This window comes from Anomaloglossus baeobatrachus, chromosome 4, assembly GCF_048569485.1.
Source record: "Anomaloglossus baeobatrachus isolate aAnoBae1 chromosome 4, aAnoBae1.hap1, whole genome shotgun sequence".
NCBI classification, from domain to species: Eukaryota; Metazoa; Chordata; class Amphibia; order Anura; family Aromobatidae; genus Anomaloglossus; species Anomaloglossus baeobatrachus.
This window is the reverse complement of record NC_134356.1, coordinates 11224763-11245366: the sequence shown is the minus strand read 5'-3', so window position 1 is coordinate 11245366 and position 20604 is coordinate 11224763. Positions and strand designations below refer to the sequence as shown.

Below are 20604 nucleotides of genomic sequence, written 5' to 3'. Positions count from 1 at the left end.
TACCATGATGGGAGGGTGTGCACTATACCATGAGGAGGGTGCGCACTATACCATGATGGGAGGGTGTGCACACTATACCATGATGGGAGGGTGTGCACTATACCATGATGGGAGGGTGTGCACTATACCATGAGGAGGGTGCGCACTATACCATGATGGGAGGGTGTGCGCATTATACCATGATAGGAGGGTGTGCACACTATACCATGATGGGAGGGTGTGCACTATACCATGATGGGAGGGTGTGCACTATACCATGATGGGAGGGTGTGCACTATACAATGATGGGAGGGTGTGCGCACTATACAATGATGGGAGGGTGTGCGCACTATACAATGATGGGAGGGTGTGCGCACTATACAATGATGGGAGGGTGTGCGCACTATACCATGAGAGGAGGGTGTGCACTATACCATGATGGGAGGGTGTGCGCACTATACCATGATAGGAGGGTGTGCACTATACCATGATGGGAGGGTGTGCGCACTATACCATGAGAGGAGGGTGTGCACACTATACCATGAGAGGAGGGTGTGCATTATACCATGATGGGAGGGTGTGCGCACTACACAATGATAGGAGGGTGTGCAAACTATACAATGATGGGAGGGTGTGCGCACTATACAATGATGGGAGGGTGTGCGCACTATACAATGATGGGAGGGTGTGCGCACTATACCATGAGAGGAGGGTGTGCACACTATACCATGAGAGGAGGGTGTGCACTATACCATGATGGGAGGGTGTGCGCACTACACAATGATAGGAGGGTGTGCAAACTATACCATGAGAGGAGGGTGTGCACTATACCATGATAGGAGGGTAGAGGAGGGTGTGCACTATACCATGATGGGAGGGTGTGCACACTATACCATGATAGGAGGGTGTGCACACTATACCATGATGGGTGTGCGCACTATACCATGATAGGAGGGTGTGCACACTATACCATGAGGAGGGTGTGCACTATACCATGATGGGAGGGTGTGCACTATACCATGATGGGAGGGTGTGCACTATACCATGATGGGAGGGTGTGCACTATACCATGAGAGGAGGGTGTGCGCATTATACCATGAGAGGAGGGTGTGCGCATTATACCATGATGGGAGGGTGTGCACACTATACCATGAGAGGAGGGTGCGCACTATACCATGATAGGAGGATGTGCACTAAACCATGATGGGAGGGTGTGCGCACTATACCATGATAGTAGGGTAGAGGAGGGTGTGCACACTATACCATGAGAGGAGGGTGTGCACTATACCATGATGGGAGGGTGTGCGCACTATACCATGATAGGAGGGTGTGCACTATACCATGATGGGAGGGTGTGCGCACTATACCATGATAGGAGGATGTGCACTAAACCATGATGGGAGGGTGTGCACACTATACCATGATAGTAGGGTAGAGGAGGGTGTGCGCACTATACCATGATAGGAGGGTAGAGGAGGGTGTGCGCACTATACCATGATAGGAGGGTAGAGGAGGGTGTGCGCACTATACCATGATAGGAGGGTAGAGGAGGGTGTGCGCACTATACCATGATAGGAGGGTGTGCGCACTATACCATGATAGGAGGGTAGAGGAGGGTGTGCGCACTATACCATGATAGGAGGGTAGAGGAGGGTGTGCACTATACCATGATAGGAGGGTGCGCATAATACCAGGACTCCTATATAACTGTGTTTATTTCTCCAGCCCAAGACTAATGGTGTATCAGCCGGGAAAGTTCTCATTGAGAATCTGTGCATGAAAGCCGTCAACCAGTCCATCGGTGAGAATAGCATTCTATATTTATATATATATATATATATATATATATATATATATATATATATATATAGATATATATATATATAATCTATCTATATATCATCATCCACTTTCTTCGACAATTCATTGGGGGACACAAGAGCCATGGGCTCTAGGCTGCCACCTGGGGGCTGACACGAAGAATAGATCTTGGGGAGGCGATGACTTTCTTTCTAACAGCCAGGACCCAGCTATTCAGATTAATTTTGTTGTTAAAGCCTCTGAAGCTGCCATTGAAGCATCCAGGAATTTTGGTACTCACCATGGAAGCCTTCATTGGGGGACACCTCCCTCATTTCGAGTGTGTGAGGGTCTTCATTTTGTTGCTCCCACGCTAAATGAATAAGCTTTAAAGCATCTGATGGTTCCTGTGTCCCCCATTGAAGCATCCAAGAATTTAGGAATTTTGGTACTCACCGCAAAATCTTTCTCGAAGCCTTCATTGGGGGACACCTCCATCATTTGGGGTGAGGGTCTTAGTTTTGTTTCTTTTACAGTAAGTAAATAAGCTTGTAGACATCTCATGGTTCCTTTATCCCCCATTGAAGCATCCAAAAATTTAGGAATTTTGGTACTCACTATAGAATATTTCTCATAGACTTCATTGGGGGGTGAGGAGCTTTGTTGTGTTGCTCCTACACTAATTGAATAAGCCTTAATACATCTCCTTGTTCCTGTGTCCCCCATTGAAGCATCCAAGAATTTAGGAATTTTGGTACTCGCTGTAAAATGTCTTTCTCGTAACCTTCATTGGAGGACACCTCCATCATTTGGGGTGAGAGTTTTAGTTTTGTTGCTCCGACTCTAAATGAATAAGCTTGAAGATATCATGGTTCCTGTGTCCTCCATTGAATCATTCAAAAATGTTTGTACTCACTGGGACAAGCTTTCTCGAAGCCTTCATTGGGGACCACCTCCCTCATTATGGGTGAGGGTCTTTTGTTTTGTGGTTCCTACGCTAAATTAATAAGCTTTAAAGCATCTGATGGTTCCTGTGTCCCCCATTGAAGCATCCAAGAATTTAGGAATTTTGGTACTCACCGTAAAATGTATTTTTCGTAGCCTTCATTGGGGAACACCTCCCTCATTATGGGTGAGGGTCTTTGTTTTGTGGCTCCTAAGCTAAATTAATAAGCTTTAAAGCATCTCATGGTTCCTGTGTCCCCCATTGAAGCAGCCAAGAATTTAGGAATTTTGGTACTCACTGTAAATTCTTTCTCCTAGCCTTCATGAGGGGGGTTGAAGGTCTTCGTTTTGTTGCTCCAACACTAAATGAATAAGCTTTAAGATATCATGGTTCCTGTGTCCTCCATTGAATCATTGAAGAATTTTGGTACTCCCTGGCAAAGCTTTCTCGAAGCCTTCATTGGGGAACACCTCCCTCATTATGGGTGAGGGTCTTTGTTTTGTTGCTCCTACACTAAATAAGCTTGTAGACATCTCATGGTTCCTGTGTCCCCCATTGAGGCATCCAAGAATTTAGAAATGTTGGTACTCACCATGAAATATTTCTTGAAGCCTTCATTGGGGAACACCTTCCTTATTTAGGATGAGGGTCTTCATTTTGTTGCACCTATGCTAAATGAATAAGGTTTAAGGTATCCCATGGCTCCTGTGTCCCCCATTGAAGCTTCCAAAAATTTAGGTACTCACCATAAACCCTCATTCTCGTAGTCTTCTTTGGGGGACACCTCATTTTGGGTGAGGGTTTTCTTTTTTTTGCTCATGAATAAGCTTTAAGACATCTCATGGTTGCTGTGTCCTCCATTGAAGCATCCAAAAATGTTGGTACTCACCGTGAAATCTCTCGTAGCCTTCATTGGGGGGACACCTCTCTCATTTGGGGTGAGGGTCTTTGTTTCGTTGCTCCTATACTAGACTAATAGCTAGGTGCCGGCTCTTGGGGAGGAGCTCTGTTTCTAAGATGTATTCTTAGTGTCGGCCTCCAGGTGGCGCATATAACCCATGGCTCCTTTGTCCACCAGTGAAGCGGCCGAGTACCAAAAATCCTCATTTTGCTTGCTGCATAGATTTATATAATAGAGGACTCTTCAGCATTATGAGGTTTTGCATTTCGGGCCTCTGATACGAGGCCGGTGGGATACACGGGCATTATGGTGGAGCTTATAATGTATTATCCTGGCAGGACGAGCGATTCGGCACCGCGGCGACTTCGCCAGCATCCTCCTCTTAGACCACAGATACTCCAGACCGACCGTCTTCGGAAAACTCCCGCAGTGGATCCGCGGCAGCACAGAAGTCAGAGCGTCCTTCGGTCCCGCTTTTGCATCCATTAGAAAGGTTTGTAGCCAATTTTTACACCTGGCGTCACTTATTCCTTCCTCAGGGCACAAGGCCTTTAAGTTGAGGCAGATTTGTCATCATCTGTATGAGATGGCGGAGTTTGCAGAAACGCGAGCGCAGGATTTTATCACATCAGACCAATTGTGCAAGAGAAGTTCAGCTTTATTTACATAATTTCTGAGGCCCCTTTAAGTGCACGGTAATGGGGCGTCATAAGATTAGTGACCTGGAGTGCGCCTTTAAGTGATCATGCTCTGCCCCTCAAACCCCACCTTGGGGGAGATGTGATGTCGGCAGCGCCAGTAACCAGTTCTTCCTCTGTAGTTCTTCCAGATGAAGAAGACGCCATCTTGACCCAACCGTCTCCTCTTGGAGAAGCCACCGGCCGCCGCCTCCTCTTGGAGAAGCCACCGGCCGCCGCCCCCTCCTGGAGAAGCCACCGGCCGCCGCCCCCTCCTGGAGAAGCCACCGGCCGCCGCCCCCTCCTGGAGAAGCCACCGGCCGCCGCCCCCTCCTGGAGAAGCCACCGGCCGCCGCCCCCTCCTGGAGAAGCCACCGGCCGCCGCCCCCTCCTGGAGAAGCCACCGGCCGCCGCCCCCTCCTGGAGAAGCCACCGGCCGCCGCCCCCTCCTGGAGAAGCCACCGGCCGCCGCCCCCTCCTGGAGAAGCCACCGGCCGCCGCCCCCTCCTGGAGAAGCCACCGGCCGCCGCCCCCTACTGGAGAAGCCACCGGCCGCCGCCAATTAATGGAGAAGCCACCGGCTGTCGCTGCTGTTATTTATTGTTCCTGACATTTTGTAAGATTAAACCTTGTCTGAAATGTTCTGCGGAGTTTTGTTGCGTCTTTATTTGGGGGACGCGGGGGGGGAGCTGAGTATTTTTAATTTTGCAAAACACCTGAAGTTTGGTATTTCTGCTCCTCCTTCCCCGAGACGTCGGCCCGGTTCTGGTCTCCTACGACTCCCATTCATCCTCGTCCGCTTCTCCCAGAGTCATTTGTGGCGGGGGGAGAGGTGGAATAGTATCCGAAATCCTGGCGAACGCTCCGGCAGGTGAATCTCCGCTGCCGGCGGCCGGGCCCTTCCCCGAGATGCCTAGGAAAGAGCAGAGGCCGGTGTGAACGAGCCCTAAAAGAGGCTAATCCCCAGCATCATCATCACGACCAGCAGCAGGTGCTGCGTACAGTAAACGGCGGCGCGCCCTCTCACCTTTCCGCCTCATCGCCAGCTTGTTAAACAGATCGGACATCAGGTCTCCTCCGCCCCCGGTGGCCCTCACTGCAAGATCAGACACAAGACATCAGCCGGGAACAGAGAACGACCACCCCCCTTATCCTGTCCAGCAGATAAGAGGTTAATTAGCCCCTGTGGACCGTTCAGATGCGGTGAAGCCCCCCGTGCTGACTGGCGGGATGAAGCAGCTCATTATCAGCAGCTGGCAGATAAGTTCAGAGCCAGGAGAGCTGCCAAGTACCAGCTGCCGCCGCCGCGCACGAATTGGGCTTCAGCCTGGCGGCACCTTGGCACCGCTGCAGCTAATCCCTTGTCAATCAGTGAGTCTCCCGGCCGAGCCCCCCGGGGTCACCTTGCTCCTGCTCCTTCATCTTCTTCTTCTCCAGCTTTTTCTCTTTCACGCTCCGCAGATTGGCCTTTCCGATGCCGCCCGCCTGGCGGATGGACTCCAGGAGGGACGCGCGGCCGTCAGACGGCTTCACCACCTCCTTAGGGGCTCCCTCGATGGCGGCTGCAAGAGAAGTAAACACTTGCGGTTACCGGCCAGTACCCGGCCGGATGCCCACGCTCCGGGGTATCGCTCCTCACCAGTATCCCCAGTCTGGTCCACTCCGCTGGGCACAGGGAGGGTGGTCTGGGAAGGAGGCAGCTGTGGTGGGGCTGGTGGAGTAATGGCCGGCATTGCAGGCGGCGGAGGAGGTGGGGGAGGTGGCGGCGGCGGTGGTGGCGGCAAAAGTCGGCCATCTTGAATATCTGAAATATTAAAAGGTTAATAAATCCATTGTAAAGAAGGGAATTTTGTTACTTACCGTAAATTCCTTTTCTTCTAGCTCTTATTGGGAGACCCAGACGATTGGGGTATAGCTACTGCCCTCTGGAGGCCACACAAAGCACTACACTAAAAAGTGCAAGGCCCCTCCCCCTCTGGCTATACCCCCCCGTGGTATCACGGGTTCTCCAGTTTTAGTGCCAAAGCAAGAAGGAGGAAGCCAATAACTGGTTTAAACAAATTAACTCCGAATAACGTCGGAGAACTGAAAAACCGTTCAACATGAACAACATGTGTACCCGCAAACAACCAAGAAATCCCGAAGGACAACAGGGCGGGTGCTGGGTCTCCCAATAAGAGCTAGAAGAAAAGGAATTTACGGTAAGTAACAAAATTCCCTTCTTCTTCAGCGCTCTATTGGGAGACCCAGACGATTGGGACGTCCAAAAGCTGTCCCTGGGTGGGTAAAGAGATACCTCATGTTAGAGCTGCAAAACAGCCCTCCCCTACGGGGATGTCACTGCCGCCCGCAGGACTCTTCTACCTAAGCTGGCATCCGCCGAAGCATAGGTATGCACCTGAAAATGTTTGGTGAAAGTGTGCAGACTCGACCAGGTAGTTGCCTGGCACACCTGTTGAGCCGAAGCCTGGTGTCGTAGCGCCCAGGACGCACTCACGGCTCTGGTTGAATGGGCTTTCAGCCCTGAAAGAACCGGAAGCCCAGCAGAACGGTAGGCTTCCAGAATTGGTTCTTTGATCCATCGAGCCAGGGTGGCTTTAGAAGCCTGCAACCTCTTGCGCGTACCAGCGACAAGGGCATCGGAACGGCGTACGGGCGCCGTGCGTGAAATGTAGATTCTGAGTGCTCTCACCAGATCTAGCAAACGTAAATCATTCTCATACCGGTGAACCGGATGAGTGCAAAAGGACGGTAAGGAGATATCCTGATTAAGATGAAACGAGGATACTACCATAGGGAGAAACTCCGGAATGATGCGCAGCACTACCTTGTCCTGGTGAAACACCAGGAAGGGAGCCTTGGATGACAGAGCTGCCAGCTCAGACACTCGCCGAAGCGATGTGATCGCAACGAGAAACGCCACCTTCTGTGACAGGCGAGAAAAGGAAACTTCCTTCAGAGGCTCGAAAGGCGGCTTCTGGAGAGCAACTAGAACCCTGTTCAGATCCCATGGATCCAACGGCCGCTTGTACGGGGGTACGATATGACAAACCCCCTGCGGGAACGTGCGCACCTTAGAAAGACGTGCTAGACGCTTCTGAAAAAAACACGGATAGTGCTGAGACTTGCCCTTTGAGGGAGTCTAGCGACAAGCCCTTTTCTAACTCCTATTGTAGGAAGGAAAGAAAGATAGGCAATGCAAATGGCCAGGGAGACACTCCCTGAGTAGAGCACCAGATTAAGAAAACCTTCCACGTTCTGTGGTAGATCTTAGCAGACGTGGGCTTCCTAGCCTGTCTCATGGTGGCAACGACCCCTTGGGATAATCCTGAAGACGCTAGGATCCAGGACACACAAGCCACACAGTCAGGTTCAGGGCCGCAGAATTCCGATGGAGAAAACGGCCCTTGAGACAGTAAGTCTGGTCGGTCTGGTAGTGACCCCGGTCGGCCGACCGTGAGATGCCACAGATCCGGGTACCACGATCTCCTCGGCCAGTCTGGTGCGACGAGTATGACGCGGCTGCAATCGGATCTGATTTTTGCGCAGTACTCTGGGCAAGAGTGCCAGAGTGGAAACACATATGTGAGCCGGAACTGCGACCAATCTTGCACTAAGGCGTCTGCCGCCAGAGCTCTGTGATCGCGCGATCGTGCCATAAATGCCGGGACCTTGTTGGTGTGCCGAGACGCCATTAGGTCGACGTCCGGCCCCCCCCCCCCAGCGGCAACAGATTTCCTGAAACACGTCCGGGTGAAGGGACCATTCCCCTGCGTCCATGCCCTGGCGACTGAGGAAGCCTGCTTCCCAGTTTTCTACGCCCGGGATGTGAACTGCGGATATGGTGGATGCTGTGTCCTCCACCCACATGAGGATTCGCCGGACTTCCTGGAAGGCTGCTGACTGCGTGTCCCTCCTTGGCGGTTGATGTATGCCACCGCTGTGGAGATGTCCGACTGGATTCGGATCTGCTCCCTTCTAGCCACTTTTGGAAAGCTAATAGGGTAAGATACCCTGCCCCGATTTCCAGCACATCGAACTGAAGGGTGGACTCCTGCTGAGTCCACGTCCCCTGAGCCCTGTGGCGGAGACAAACTGCTCCCCACCCTGACAGACTCGTATCTGTCGTGACCACTGCCCAGGATGGGGGCTATGGCAATGAGGTGGGAATAAGCCACTATTGCAGAGAGTCCTCGGCCGTCAGGGAAAGGGAGACTTCCCGTCCAGGGAGGTTGACTGCCCATCCCATTGGCGGAGAATGTCCCATTGCCGTTGGCGCAGATGAAACTGCGCAAAGAGAACTGCCTCGATGGCTGCCACCATCTTCCTTAGGAAGTGCATGAGGCGCCTTAAGGGGTGCGACTGGCCTTGAAGGAGAGACTGCACCTCTGTCCGCAGTGAACGCTGCTGGTTCAGCGGAAGCTTCACTATGGCTGATAGAGTATGAAACTCCATGCCGAGATACGTTAGTGATTGAGTCGGAGACAGATTTGACCTTGCCAAATTGATGAACCACCCGAAAGTCTGGAGAGTCTCCAGCGTAACATTCAGGCTGCGTTGGCATGCCTCGAGGGAGGTTGCTTTGACGAGTAGATCGTCCAAGTACGGAATCACCGGGTGTCCGTGAGAGTGCAAGACTGCTACCACTGCTGCCATGACCTTGGTGAACACCCGTGGGGCTGTCGCCAGACTGAATGGCAGAGCTACGAACAGAAGATGTTCGTCTCCTATCACAAAACGTAGAAAACGTTGGTGCTCCGTAGCAATTGGCACGTGGAGATAGGCATCTTTGATGTCTGTTGAGGCAAGGAAGTCTCCTCGAGACATTGAGGCAATGACGGATCGGCGGGATCCCATCCGGAACCGCCTGGCGTTCGCATGCTCGTTGAGCAGTTTCAGAACCAGAACAGGACGGAAGGAACCGTCCATTTTTGGAGCCACAAAGAGATTGGAGTACAAACCCTCGCCCTCGTTCCTGAGGGGGGACAGGGATCACCACTCCTTCTGCTCTTAGAGCGTCCACCGCCTGCAGCAGGGCATCTGCTCGGTGGAGAGGTGGGGCCGTTCTGAAGAATGGAGTCGGAGGACGAGAACAGAACACTGTCCTGTGCACGTGAGCACAATGTCCGTCACCCACCGGTCTGTGACCTGTGGCAGCTAAATGGCGCCAAAGGCGGGGGAGTCTGCCATCAACCGCGGATGCGGAGAGAGAGAGAGAGCTGAGAGTCCTGAGGAGACCGCCTTGGTAGCGGTTCCTCCGACTGCCTTCCTTGGGCGAGATTGAGCCCGGCCGGAATCTGAGCCCGTCTGAGGTTTTGTAGCCCTTTTGCACGAGGACAATTGGGACCTGCCGGAGCTTGGGAAGGACCGAAACCTCGACTGTACTTTTAGGACAGCATTAACAGGGTAAGTCGCAGTGCAGACATTGCGGGGTTACGGACGCCTCTGCGGTACAGATGTCCCTGCTCAAGGTCAGCTGCGCAAGAACAGCAGAAAAGGTTAGGTTGCCAATACGGCTGTGGATGCCGGAGCAACCGACACGCCGATAGCCTCCTAGACAGATTTCAACCAGAGTCCATCTGTCTGTGAATTTGGAGAATCCACCTTTGGACCCTGGGTCCAGCGCTGACCACGTCAGGGGAAAAAAGGGATAACGTGTATCCTAAAAACGTTTGGAGAAGATGCTTATCTGGTAAGCGTGGTGTTCCTGGACTGCTTCTCTGAAGTCAGCGTGGCCAGAAAAATACTCAATATCTGTGTGAGACACTGAAAAGGAACTTCTCCTGTTCGTCTCCTATCTCCACTGGGGGAGCTGAGGGAGAAAGATCCAACCTTCCATTGGTGGACGGTATAGGATCATTCCGTATGGCGTTACCACCCGGTGCATCCGGATTGAGAGCGATGTCAGTATCAAAGCCCTGAAGAGCTGCCTTTTGTTCAAGTAGATTGCCCATGGGTGCAAGTCTCTATATTATGACTACTCCGTCCCTGTCCATGGACAGGGTTGACAGGAGGTTTCTTTGGCCCCAACTAGTAGAGCCCCGGCAGACGAAGTGCTAGAGACCCCGGCAGACGACGTGCTACAGGGGAGCATGCACACAATGGGACGGTGTCATGAACAGCATCCCATGTAGTAAAAACAGCACTGAAAACTGTGTTGCTTTTTTGCCGCTGCCGACTAGCTATCTAGAAGTATATAGCCAAGATTGGTGACCGTACATTGCAATGTATAGCATACAGGCATAAAGTACAAATGACCACTGCAGCACAAGCAATACAAGCAGCATAGAAGCCTGTGCCCTGGCACCCCTGCTCTTCTGCTGCTGTATACTAGTCATCTAGGGGAATATAGCCCAGAAGAGTGACCCTACAGTGCAATGTATAGCATACAAGCACAAGTACAAATGCACACTGCAGCACATGCAATACAAGCAGCATAGAAGCCTGTGCCCTGGCACCTCTGCTCTTCTGCTGCTGTAGACTAGTCATCTAGGGGAATATAGCCCAGAAGAGTGACCATACAGTGCAATGTATAGCATACAAGCACAAGTACAAATGCACACTGCAGCCCATGCAATACAAGCAGCATAGAAAAAAACCTGTGCCCCAGCACCCTTGGTTTTCTGCTGCTGTAGTCTAGCCATTCCAGAAGAATATAGCTAAGACTAGCGACTGTACAGTGCAATGTATAGCATATCAGCATAAACACAAATGAACACCTCAGTCGTGCAAAACAAGCAGCCTAGAAAGCCTGTGCTTTAGCACACCTGCTTTCCTGCTGCTAATGTGTCGCTCCCCAAGCGGGCATATAGCGACCTATGTAGTTAAAAACAACACATGTATACACTGCAGTTATATCGTGGTCAGCACTATGTGTGCCGCTTACCGCCCGCCTATAAGCGGGTGTATGATCGCCACCGTCCTGCCTTGGTGCCCCGAGCTCTGCAGTAATGGCTGCCGGCTTCTTCCCCAGCTCGTGTGAGTAGGGGCGGGCCGTGGGCGTGCCCCAAGTCAGAGCGGGAATCCGGCGTCCGACAGAGTGCAGTGAGAGGGCTGGAGCATGTAAATAAGGCTCCAGCCCTCGGCGCTGCTGATTGCTCAGCGCCTGTCCCCTTCCCTGAGTGACAGGGAGGGGGCGGGAACGAAGCGGCACTAGGCCGCAGAAGCCGGGGACTGGAGTTATAAGCGCCGCCGCCGTAAAAGCGCGGTCGGCGCCCAGTCCCCGGCGAACTACAAGTCCCAGCCGCGCCGCCGCTCCCGGAGCGTCCGGCGCGGTAGTTCCCAAAACACAAAGTCACTCAGCAAAGCTGCAGTGACTGTAACCCTTTACTGTCCCCGGCGCACTAGCACACCCAGCAAGTCTGGAGTGTGCTGTGCCTGTGTGTACGGGGACACAGAGTACCTGTAATGGTGCAGGGCCATGTCCCTGAACGGTACTCCAGCTCCGTATCCAGCAGGTTCAAATGGGTCTGTGGATGGAGCCCGGCGTCAGAGCTTTGAGGCCGGCAGGATCCCACTTCCACAGAGCCCCTCAGGGGGATGTGGAAGGAAAGCAGCATGTGGGCTCCAGCCTCCGTACCAGCAATAGGTACCTCAACCTTACAACACCATCCAGGGGTGAGAAGGGAGCATGCTGGGGACACTATATGTGTCCTCTTTTCTTCCATCCGAAATAGTCAGCAGCTACTGCTGACTAAAATCTGTGGAGCTATGCGTGGATGTCTGACCTCCTTCGCACACAAAGCTAAAACTGGAGAACCCGTGATACCACGGGGGGGTATAGCCAGAGGGGGAGGGGCCTTGCACTTTTTAGTGTAGTGCTTTGTGTGGCCTCCAGAGGGCAGTAGCTATACCCCAATCGTCTGGGTCTCCCAATAGAGCGCTGAAGAAAAACAACTTGATTATATTGAGGTGCGTCCGTACCAGCCCGCGCCGGCTCCACCACCTCCTCGGTGCTGAAGGTGGGCAGCTCTGGAATCGGCCCCCCAGGAGCAGAAGGGGCGATGCCAGGACCAAGGTCGGCGCTGTACATGAGGTCGTCCGCCACTCCGGGCAGGTCCGGCAGGTAGTAAGGAACATCGATCTCAGGGACTTCTCCAAGGTCCGGAACGTAGAAGTAATTCTCTGCAGTCTAGAAAGAAGTCAGAGGTTGGGACGCGGCGTCAGAGGTTGGGACGCGGCGTCAGAGGTTGGGACGCGGCGTCAGAGGTTGGGACGCGGCGTCAGAGGATGGGACGCGGCGTCAGAGGATGGGACGCGGCGTCAGAGGATGGGACGCGGCGTCAGAGGATGGGACGCGGCGTCAGAGGATGGGACGCGGCGTCAGAGGATGGGACGCGGCGTCAGAGGATGGGACGCGGCGTCAGAGGATGGGACGCGGCGTCAGAGGATGGGACGCGGCGTCAGAGGATGGGACGCGGCGTCAGAGGATGGGACGCGGCGTCAGAGGATGGGACGCGGCGTCAGAGGATGGGACGCGGCGTCAGAGGATGGGACGCGGCGTCAGAGGATGGGACGCGGCGTCAGAGGATGGGACACGCCGCTGCTCTCCGCTCACCTGCCGCTCCAGCTGCTCCCTCTTAGAGATGGACAGGGGGGCATCGAACAGCCGGTCCTCATCATCGCCCTCTAGAGGCTGGTTAGTGCGGGTAACCACTCCGGCCAGTGGATCCAGGAACACGTACTTCTTATACCTGCAAGGACAAGTGCAGCTTTATACTCCGGTCACTGCCAGAGCTGCATGCGACATTCTGCATCTAAACCTGCGGCTCAGTGGGGAGCAGCGTCTCGCACTCACAGGTTCTCTGTGGTGTTGAAGAGAAGCAGAGAACTGACAGAGTTAATGTTTCGGGGGAGACTGCCCAGCCCCTCCTCCGCCGCCTCCTCTTCTTGCCCCTTCGGACCCACGTATACGGGGTAATACTTCAGTTTCTCCTGTAGAAAACACCACAATTTTCGTAAAAAATCTGATGAAACTGAACTGAGCGCGGCGGACGGTGACATTGGGGCGCCTTGTGCAGAAAAATAAAAAACAAATGATGCAGTTAGCTCTACTATGTTACCCGCAGAGCCTGCTCATCCAGAGGTCGCCTCACCAGCAGAGCCGCCTCACCCGCAGCGCCTGCTCATCCAGAGGCCGCCTCACCCGCAGCGCCTGCTCATCCAGCGGTCGTCTCACCCGCAGCGCCTGCTCATCCAGAGGTCGCCTCACCAGCAGAGCCGCCTCACCCGCAGCGCCTGCTCATCCAGAGGTCGTCTCACCCGCAGCGCCTGCTCATCCAGCGGTCGTCTCACCCGCAGCGCCTGCTCATCCAGCGGTCGTCTCACCCGCAGCGCCTGCTCATCCAGCGGTCGTCTCACCCGCAGCGCCTGCTCATCCAGCGGTCGTCTCACCCGCAGCGCCTGCTCATCCAGCGGCCGCCTCACCCGCAGCGCCTGCTCATCCAGCGGCCGCCTCACCCGCAGCGCCTGCTCATCCAGCGGCCGCCTCACCCGCAGCGCCTGCTCATCCAGCGGCCGCCTCACCCGCAGCGCCTGCTCATCCAGCGGTCGCCTCACCCGCAGCGCCTGCTCATCCAGCGGTCGCCTCACCCGCAGCGCCTGCTCATCCAGCGGTCGCCTCACCCGCAGCGCCTGCTCATCCAGTGGTCGCCTCACCCGCAGCGCCTGCTCATCCAGTGGTCGCCTCACCCGCAGCGCCTGCTCATCCAGCGACCGCCTCACCCGCAGCGCCAGATCACCCGGTGGCCGCCTCACCCGCAGCGCCAGATCACCCGGTGGCCGCCTCACCCGCAGCACCAGGTCATCCAGCGGCCACCTCACCTGCAGCGCTGCCTCATCCAGCAGCCGATGCTTGCTCTGGACCTTGTGTCTCGCCCGCTTCTCAGACCACAGCTCGTCCGCCCCCGAGAAGATAGAGGAGTATTCCTGCAGACGCTCCGGAGCCGGGTACTTAGCACTAGAGAAAACCTACAGAAAAGAAGAAGTTTCTGAGGAAGGGGCAACCTACTGCGGCCACCTGCCGTGTGCAATCTGCTGCGGCCACCTGCCGAGGGCCAGCTGCTGCGGCCACCTGCCGAGGGCCAGCTGCTGCGGCCACCTGCCAAGGGCCAGCTGCTGCGGCCACCTGCCGAGGGCCAGCTGCCGCGGCCACCTGCCGAGGGCCAGCTGCCGCGGCCTCCTGCCGAGGGCCAGCTGCCGCGGCCAGCTGCCGAGGGCCACCTGCCGCGGCCACCTGCCGAGGGCCACCTGCTGCGGCCACCTGCCGAGGGTCACCTGCTGCGGCCCCCTGCCGAGGGCGACCTGCCGAGGAGGACCTGCAGGGGGCGCTCACCTTTATGGCCTTCTTGCTGCCCTTTACTTTCTCGATCTTCGCCTGCGCCAGCCGCACCCGATCGTTGATGTTCTTCAGCTGCGACTTATTGGTCTCCACTCGCTGCAGGATCCTGAGCATGGAGGAGAAGCGAGGGTTAACACCATGGTGAGACAGGGCCCGTTTCCCGTACGCAGCCCCGCTGCGCCCAGCACCTGGTGAAGATGTCGTTGGACACGCTCTGCAGGTGCTGCAGGGTGACCGTGATCTGCTGGATCGTCTCCTCCCGGCGGAGATCCGGCTGGATGAGCGGCACCGAATACGCCTGACGCTCCATGGACATTCTCTGCGGCATCGTGACAGCGCCCCCTGCAGAGAGGACGGGTCACTGCAGAACGTATGAGACCCCCACACCCCTGCCCCCCTATACATAGGAGCAATCAGCAGAAGCAGACGGAAATTAGAGGCAATTATGAGCAGGTAATCAGCAGAAGTGACGGGAGGGGGAGGGGGGCGCTAATCCTGGACGGTTAACCCCGAACACGCTGCTGTCAGAAGCCACCGCAGCATGTAGGGGGTTACAGGGGAAGCTCGAGGAGGGGTATGGGCGCAACACGAGATATGGGGGGGCTGCACCTACAGCTGAGATATAGGGGGCAGCACCTACAGCTGAGATATGGGGGGGCTGCACCTACAGCTGAGATATGGGGGCAGCACCTACAGCTGAGATATGGGGGCAGCACCTACAGCTGAGATATGGGGGGGCAGCACCTACAGCTGAGATATGGGGGCAGCACCTACAGCTGAGATATGGGGGCAGCACCTACAGCTGAGATATGGGGGGGCAGCACCTACAGCTGAGATATGGGGGGGGCAGCACCTACAGCTGAGATATGGGGGGGCTGCACCTACAGCTGAGATATGGGGGCAGCACCTACAGCTGAGATATGGGGGCAGCACCTACAGCTGAGATATGGGGGGGCTGCACCTACAGCTGAGATATGGGGGCAGCACCTACAGCTGAGATATGGGGGCAGCACCTACAGCTGAGATATGGGGGGGCAGCACCTACAGCTGAGATATGGGGGGGGCAGCACCTACAGCTGAGATATGGGGGGGCAGCACCTACAGCTGAGATATGGGGGGGCAGCACCTACAGCTGAGATATGGGGGGGCAGCACTTACAGCTGAGATATGGGGGGGCAGCACCTACAGCTGAGATATGGGGGGGCTGCACCTACAGCTGAGATATAGGGGGCCTGCACCTACAGCTGAGATATGGGGGGCTGCACCTACAGCTGAGATATGGGGGGGCAGCACCTACAGCTGAGATATGGGGGGGCAGCACCTACAGCTGAGATACAGGGGGCAGCACCTACAGCTGAGATACGGGGGGCTGCACCTACAGCTGAGATATGGGGGGGCTGCACCTACAGCTGAGATATGGGGGGGCAGCACCTACAGCTGAGATATGGGGGGCAGCACCTACAGCTGAGATATGGGGGGCAGCACCTACAGCTGAGATATAGGGGGCAGCACCTACAGCTGAGATATAGGGGGCAGCACCTACAGCTGAGATACAGGGGGGCAGCACCTACAGCTGAGATACGGGGGGCAGCACCTACAGCTGAGATATGGGGGGGCTGCACCTACAGCTGAGATATAGGGGGGCTGCATCTACAGCTGAGATATAGGGGGGCTGCACCTACAGCTGAGATATGGGGGGGCAGCACCTACAGCTGAGATATGGGGGGGCTGCACCTACAGCTGAGATATGGGGGCGCAGCACCTACAGCTGAGATATGGGGGCAGCACCTACAGCTGAGATATGGGGGGGCAGCACCTACAGCTGAGATACGGGGGGGCAGCACCTACAGCTGAGATATGGGGGGGCTGCACCTACAGCTGAGATATAGGGGGGCTGCATCTACAGCTGAGATATAGGGGGGCTGCACCTACAGCTGAGATATGGGGGGGCAGCACCTACAGCTGAGATATGGGGGGCTGCACCTACAGCTGAGATATGGGGGGGGCAGCACCTACAGCTGAGATATGGGGGGGCTGCACCTACAGCTGAGATATAGGGGGCTGCATCTACAGCTGAGATATGGGGGGGCTGCACCTACAGCTGAGATATGGGGGGGCAGCACCTACAGCTGAGATATGGGGGGCTGCACCTACAGCTGAGATATGGGGGGGGCAGCACCTACAGCTGAGATATGGGGGGCTGCACCTACAGCTGAGATATGGGGGGCAGCACCTACAGCTGAGATATGGGGGGGCTGCACCTACAGCTGAGATACGGGGGTGGGGGCAGGAAGCGGTGATGGCAGCTGTGAGGTACGATAACCCCAGTAGAGTCAGCAGCTGCCCTTCCCCCGCCCGTCTGGTTCTGCTGGGGGTTATAGTTCCCCGCAGCTGCTATCACCGCTTCCTGCTCGTCCGTAGCTGTTACCGCCTCCACAGTCACATACACAGGAGCTGCCGCTGTTTCCGGTTCTCCGCCGCTTTCTCCCGGGTCCGCTGCTCTGCGCTCTCCTCCTCCGGCGCCGCTGTCACATGACGGGTCACGTGTTCCAGTTCCGCCCAGCTGAGGCCATGTGACTGCCTCTGTCACCGCAGATGCTCAGGCTGAGATACAGTGATACATGTGTACCCACAATACTGGCAGTAGTGCTGTGTATATGGCAGTAGTGCTGTGTATACGGCAGTAGTGCTGTGTATATGGCAGTAGTATTGTGTATATGGCAGTAGTGCTGTGTATATGGCAGTAGTATTGTGTATATGGCAGTAGTATTGTGTATATGGCAGTAGTGCTGTGTATATGGCAGTAGTATTGTGTATATGGCAGTAGTATTGTGTATATGGCAGTAGTGCTGTGTATATGGCAGTAGTGCTGTGTATATGGCAGTAGTATTGTGTATATGGCAGTAGTACTGTGTATATGGCAGTAGTATTGTGTATATGGCAGTAGTGCTGTGTATATGGCAGTAGTGCTGTGTATATGGCAGTAGTATTGTGTATATGGCAGTAGTATTGTGTATATGGCAGTAGTGCTGTGTATATGGCAGTAGTATTGTGTATATGGCAGTAGTGCTGTGTATATGGCAGTAGTGCTGTGTATATGGCAGTAGTGCTGTGTATATGGCAGTAGTGCTGTGTATATGGCAGTAGTGCTGTGTATATGGCAGTAGTATTGTGTATATGGCAGTAGTATTGTGTATATGGCAGTAGTGCTGTGTATATGGCAGTAGTATTGTGTATATGGCAGTAGTGCTGTGTATATGGCAGTAGTATTGTGTATATGGCAGTAGTATTGTGTATATGGCAGTAGTATTGTGTATATGGCAGTAGTATTGTGTATATGGCAGTAGTGCTGTGTATATGGCAGTAGTGCTGTGTATATGGCAGTAGTGCTGTGTATATGGCAGTAGTATTGTGTATATGGCAGTAGTGCTGTGTATATGGCAGTAGTGCTGTGTATATGGCAGTAGGATTGTGTATATGGCAGTAGGATTGTGGATATGGCAGTAGTGCTGTGTATATGGCAGTAGTGCTGTGTATATGGCAGTAGTGCTGTGTATATGGCAGTAGTGCTGTGTATATGGCAGTAGTATTGTGTATATGGCAGTAGTGCTGTGTATATGGCAGTAGTGCTGTGTATATGGCAGTAGTGCTGTGTATATGGCAGTAGTGCTGTGTATATGGCAGTAGTGCTGTGTATATGGCAGTAGTATTGTGTATATGGCAGTAGGATTGTGTATATGGCAGTAGGATTGTGTATATGGCAGTAGGATTGTGTATATGGCAGTAGTGCTGTGTATATGGCAGTAGTGCTGTGTATATGACAGTAGTATTGTGTATATGGCAGTAGTGCTGTGTATATGGCAGTAGTGCTGTGTATATGGCAATAGTATTGTGTATATGGCAGTAGTATTGTGTATATGGCAGTAGTATTGTATATGGCAGTAGTATTGTGTATATGGCAGTAGTATTGTGTATATGGCAGTAGTGCTGTGTATATGGCAGTAGTGCTGTGTATATGGCAGTAGTATTGTGTATATGGCAGTAGTGCTGTGTATATGGCAGTAGTGCTGTGTATATGGCAGTAGTGCTGTGTATATGGCAGTAGAATTGTGTATATGGCAGTAGTATTGTGTATATGGCAGTAGTATTGTGTATATGGCAGTAGTATTGTATATGGCAGTAGTATTGTGTATATGGCAGTAGTGCTGTGTATATGGCAGTAGTATTGTGTATATGGCAGTAGTATTGCGTATATGGCAGTAGTGCTGTGTATATGGCAGTAGTGCTGTGTATATGGCAGTAGGATTGTGTATATGGCAGTAGGATTGTGTATATGGCAGTAGGATTGTGTATATGGCAGTAGGATTGTGTATATGGCAGTAGTGCTGTGTATATGGCAGTAGTATTGTATATGGCAGTAGTATTGTGTATATGGCAGTAGTATTGTGTATATGGCAGTAGTGCTGTGTATATGGCAGTAGTGCTGTGTATATGGCAGTAGTATTGTGTATATGGCAGTAGTGCTGTTTATATGGCAGTAGTGCTGTGTATATGGCAGTAGTGCTGTGTATATGGCAGTAGGATTGTGTATATGGCAGTAGGATTGTGTATATGGCAGTAGGATTGTGTATATGGCAGTAGGATTGTGTATATGGCAGTAGTGCTGTGTATATGGCAGTAGTATTGTGTATATGGCAGTAGTGCTGTGTATATGGCAGTAGTATTGTGTATATGGCAGTAGTATTGTGTATATGGCAGTAGTATTGTGTATATGGCAGTAGTATTGTGTATATGGCAGTAGTATTGTATATGGCAGTAGTATTGTATATGGCAGTAGTATTGTGTATATGGCAGTAGTATTGTGTATATGGCAGTAGTGCTGTGTATATGGCAGTAGTATTGTGTATATGGCAGTAGTGCTGTGTATATGGCAGTAGTATTGTGTATATGGCAGTAGTATTGTGTATATGGCAGTAGTATTGTGTATATGGCAGTAGTATTGTGTATATGGCAGTAGTATTGTGTATATGGCAGTAGTGCTGTGTATATGGCAGTAGTATTGTGTATATGGAAGTGGTACTGTGTATATGGCAGTAGTGCTGTGTATATGGCAGTAGTGCTGTGTATATGGCAGTGCATATACTGTATATATTCACGGCACTAGTCCTGTGTATACACTGTATATCTGGGCAATAGTCCGCTGTATACAGCCGGTGTATCTGGGCAGCAGTCCGCTGTATACAGCCGGTGTATCTGGGCCGCAGTCCGCTGTATACAGCCAGTGTATCTGGGCCGTAGTCCGCTGTATACAGCCGGTGTATCTGGGCAGCAGTCCGCTGTATACAGCCGGTGTATCTGGGCCGCAGTCCGCTGTATACAGCCAGTGTATCTGGGCCGTAGTCCGCTGTATACAGCCGGTGTATCTGGGCCGTAGTCCGCTGTATACAGCCGGTGTATCTGGGCAGTAGTCCGCTGTATACAGCCGGTGTATCTGGGCAGTAGTCCGCTGTATACAGCCGGTGTATCTGGGCAGTAGTCCGCTGTATACAGCCGGTGTATCTGGGCCGTAGTCCGCTGTATACAGCCGGTGTATGTGGGCAGTAGTCCGCTGTATACAGCCGGTGTATCTAGGCAGCAGTCCGCTGTATACAGCCGGTGTATCTGGGGCAGTAGTCCGCTGTATACAGCCGGTGTATCTGGGCAGCAGTCCGCTGTATACACTGTATATCTGGGCAGCAGTCCGCTGTATACACTGTATATCTGGGCAGTAGTCCGCTGTATACAGCCGGTGTATCTGGGCTGCAGTCCGCTGTATACAGCCGGTGTATCTGGGCAGCAGTCCGCTGTATACAGCCGGTGTATCTGGGCAGCAGTCCGCTGTATACAGCCGGTGTATCTGGGCAGTAGTCCGCTGTATACAGCTGGTGTATCTGGGCTGCAGTCCGCTGTATACAGCCGGTGT

General features: G+C 53.6%; 2 protein-coding genes across 6 annotated transcripts in view; one reads left to right on the top strand and one right to left on the bottom strand.

Annotated features, from left to right (window-relative positions):
• DDX11 (DEAD/H-box helicase 11) overlaps window positions 1–4946 on the top strand; it is a 51070-nt gene extending 46124 nt beyond the window's left edge. For 4 of the 5 annotated variants that reach the window (XM_075343647.1, XM_075343648.1, XM_075343646.1 and 1 more), the window contains 3 exons: window positions 1705–1780; window positions 3965–4119; window positions 4447–4946. In XM_075343647.1, coding sequence (XP_075199762.1) covers window positions 1705–1780; window positions 3965–4119; window positions 4447–4476 — 261 coding nt within the window. In that variant the 3' untranslated portion in view covers window positions 4477–4946. Of the gene's footprint in view, window positions 1–1704; window positions 1781–3964; window positions 4120–4446 lie in introns of those variants that run through there. The other variant, XM_075343649.1, reaches the window with a different exon arrangement.
• On the bottom strand, window positions 4886–17172 carry WASHC1 (WASH complex subunit 1). The gene is made up of 11 exons (XM_075343650.1): window positions 17090–17172; window positions 14831–14984; window positions 14637–14748; window positions 14126–14272; window positions 13101–13237; window positions 12861–12996; window positions 12227–12434; window positions 5943–6107; window positions 5707–5865; window positions 5331–5399; window positions 4886–5216 (listed from the first exon to the last, which is right to left on the bottom strand). Exons 2-11 carry the CDS (start codon window positions 14968–14970, stop codon window positions 5077–5079), a joined length of 1413 nt encoding a protein of 470 aa, XP_075199765.1. The 5' UTR covers window positions 14971–14984; window positions 17090–17172; the 3' UTR covers window positions 4886–5076.
• Window positions 17173–20604: the final 3432 nt, after the last annotated feature.

What these genes read in the sequence shown, in the direction of transcription:
- WASHC1 (XM_075343650.1), bottom strand. Translation starts at nt 14,970, where the DNA reads ATGCCGCAGAGAATGTCCATGGAGCGTCAGGCGTATTCGGTGCCGCTC. An exon ending in TGGATGAGGCAGCGCTGCAG is followed by an intron (nt 13,238 to 14,125) that starts GTGAGGTGGCCG and finishes TGTTTTCTACAG; the next exon opens with GAGAAACTGAAGTATTACCC. An exon ending in GGACCAGACTGGGGATACTG is followed by an intron (nt 5,866 to 5,942) that starts GTGAGGAGCGAT and finishes CTTCTCTTGCAG; the next exon opens with CCGCCATCGAGGGAGCCCCT.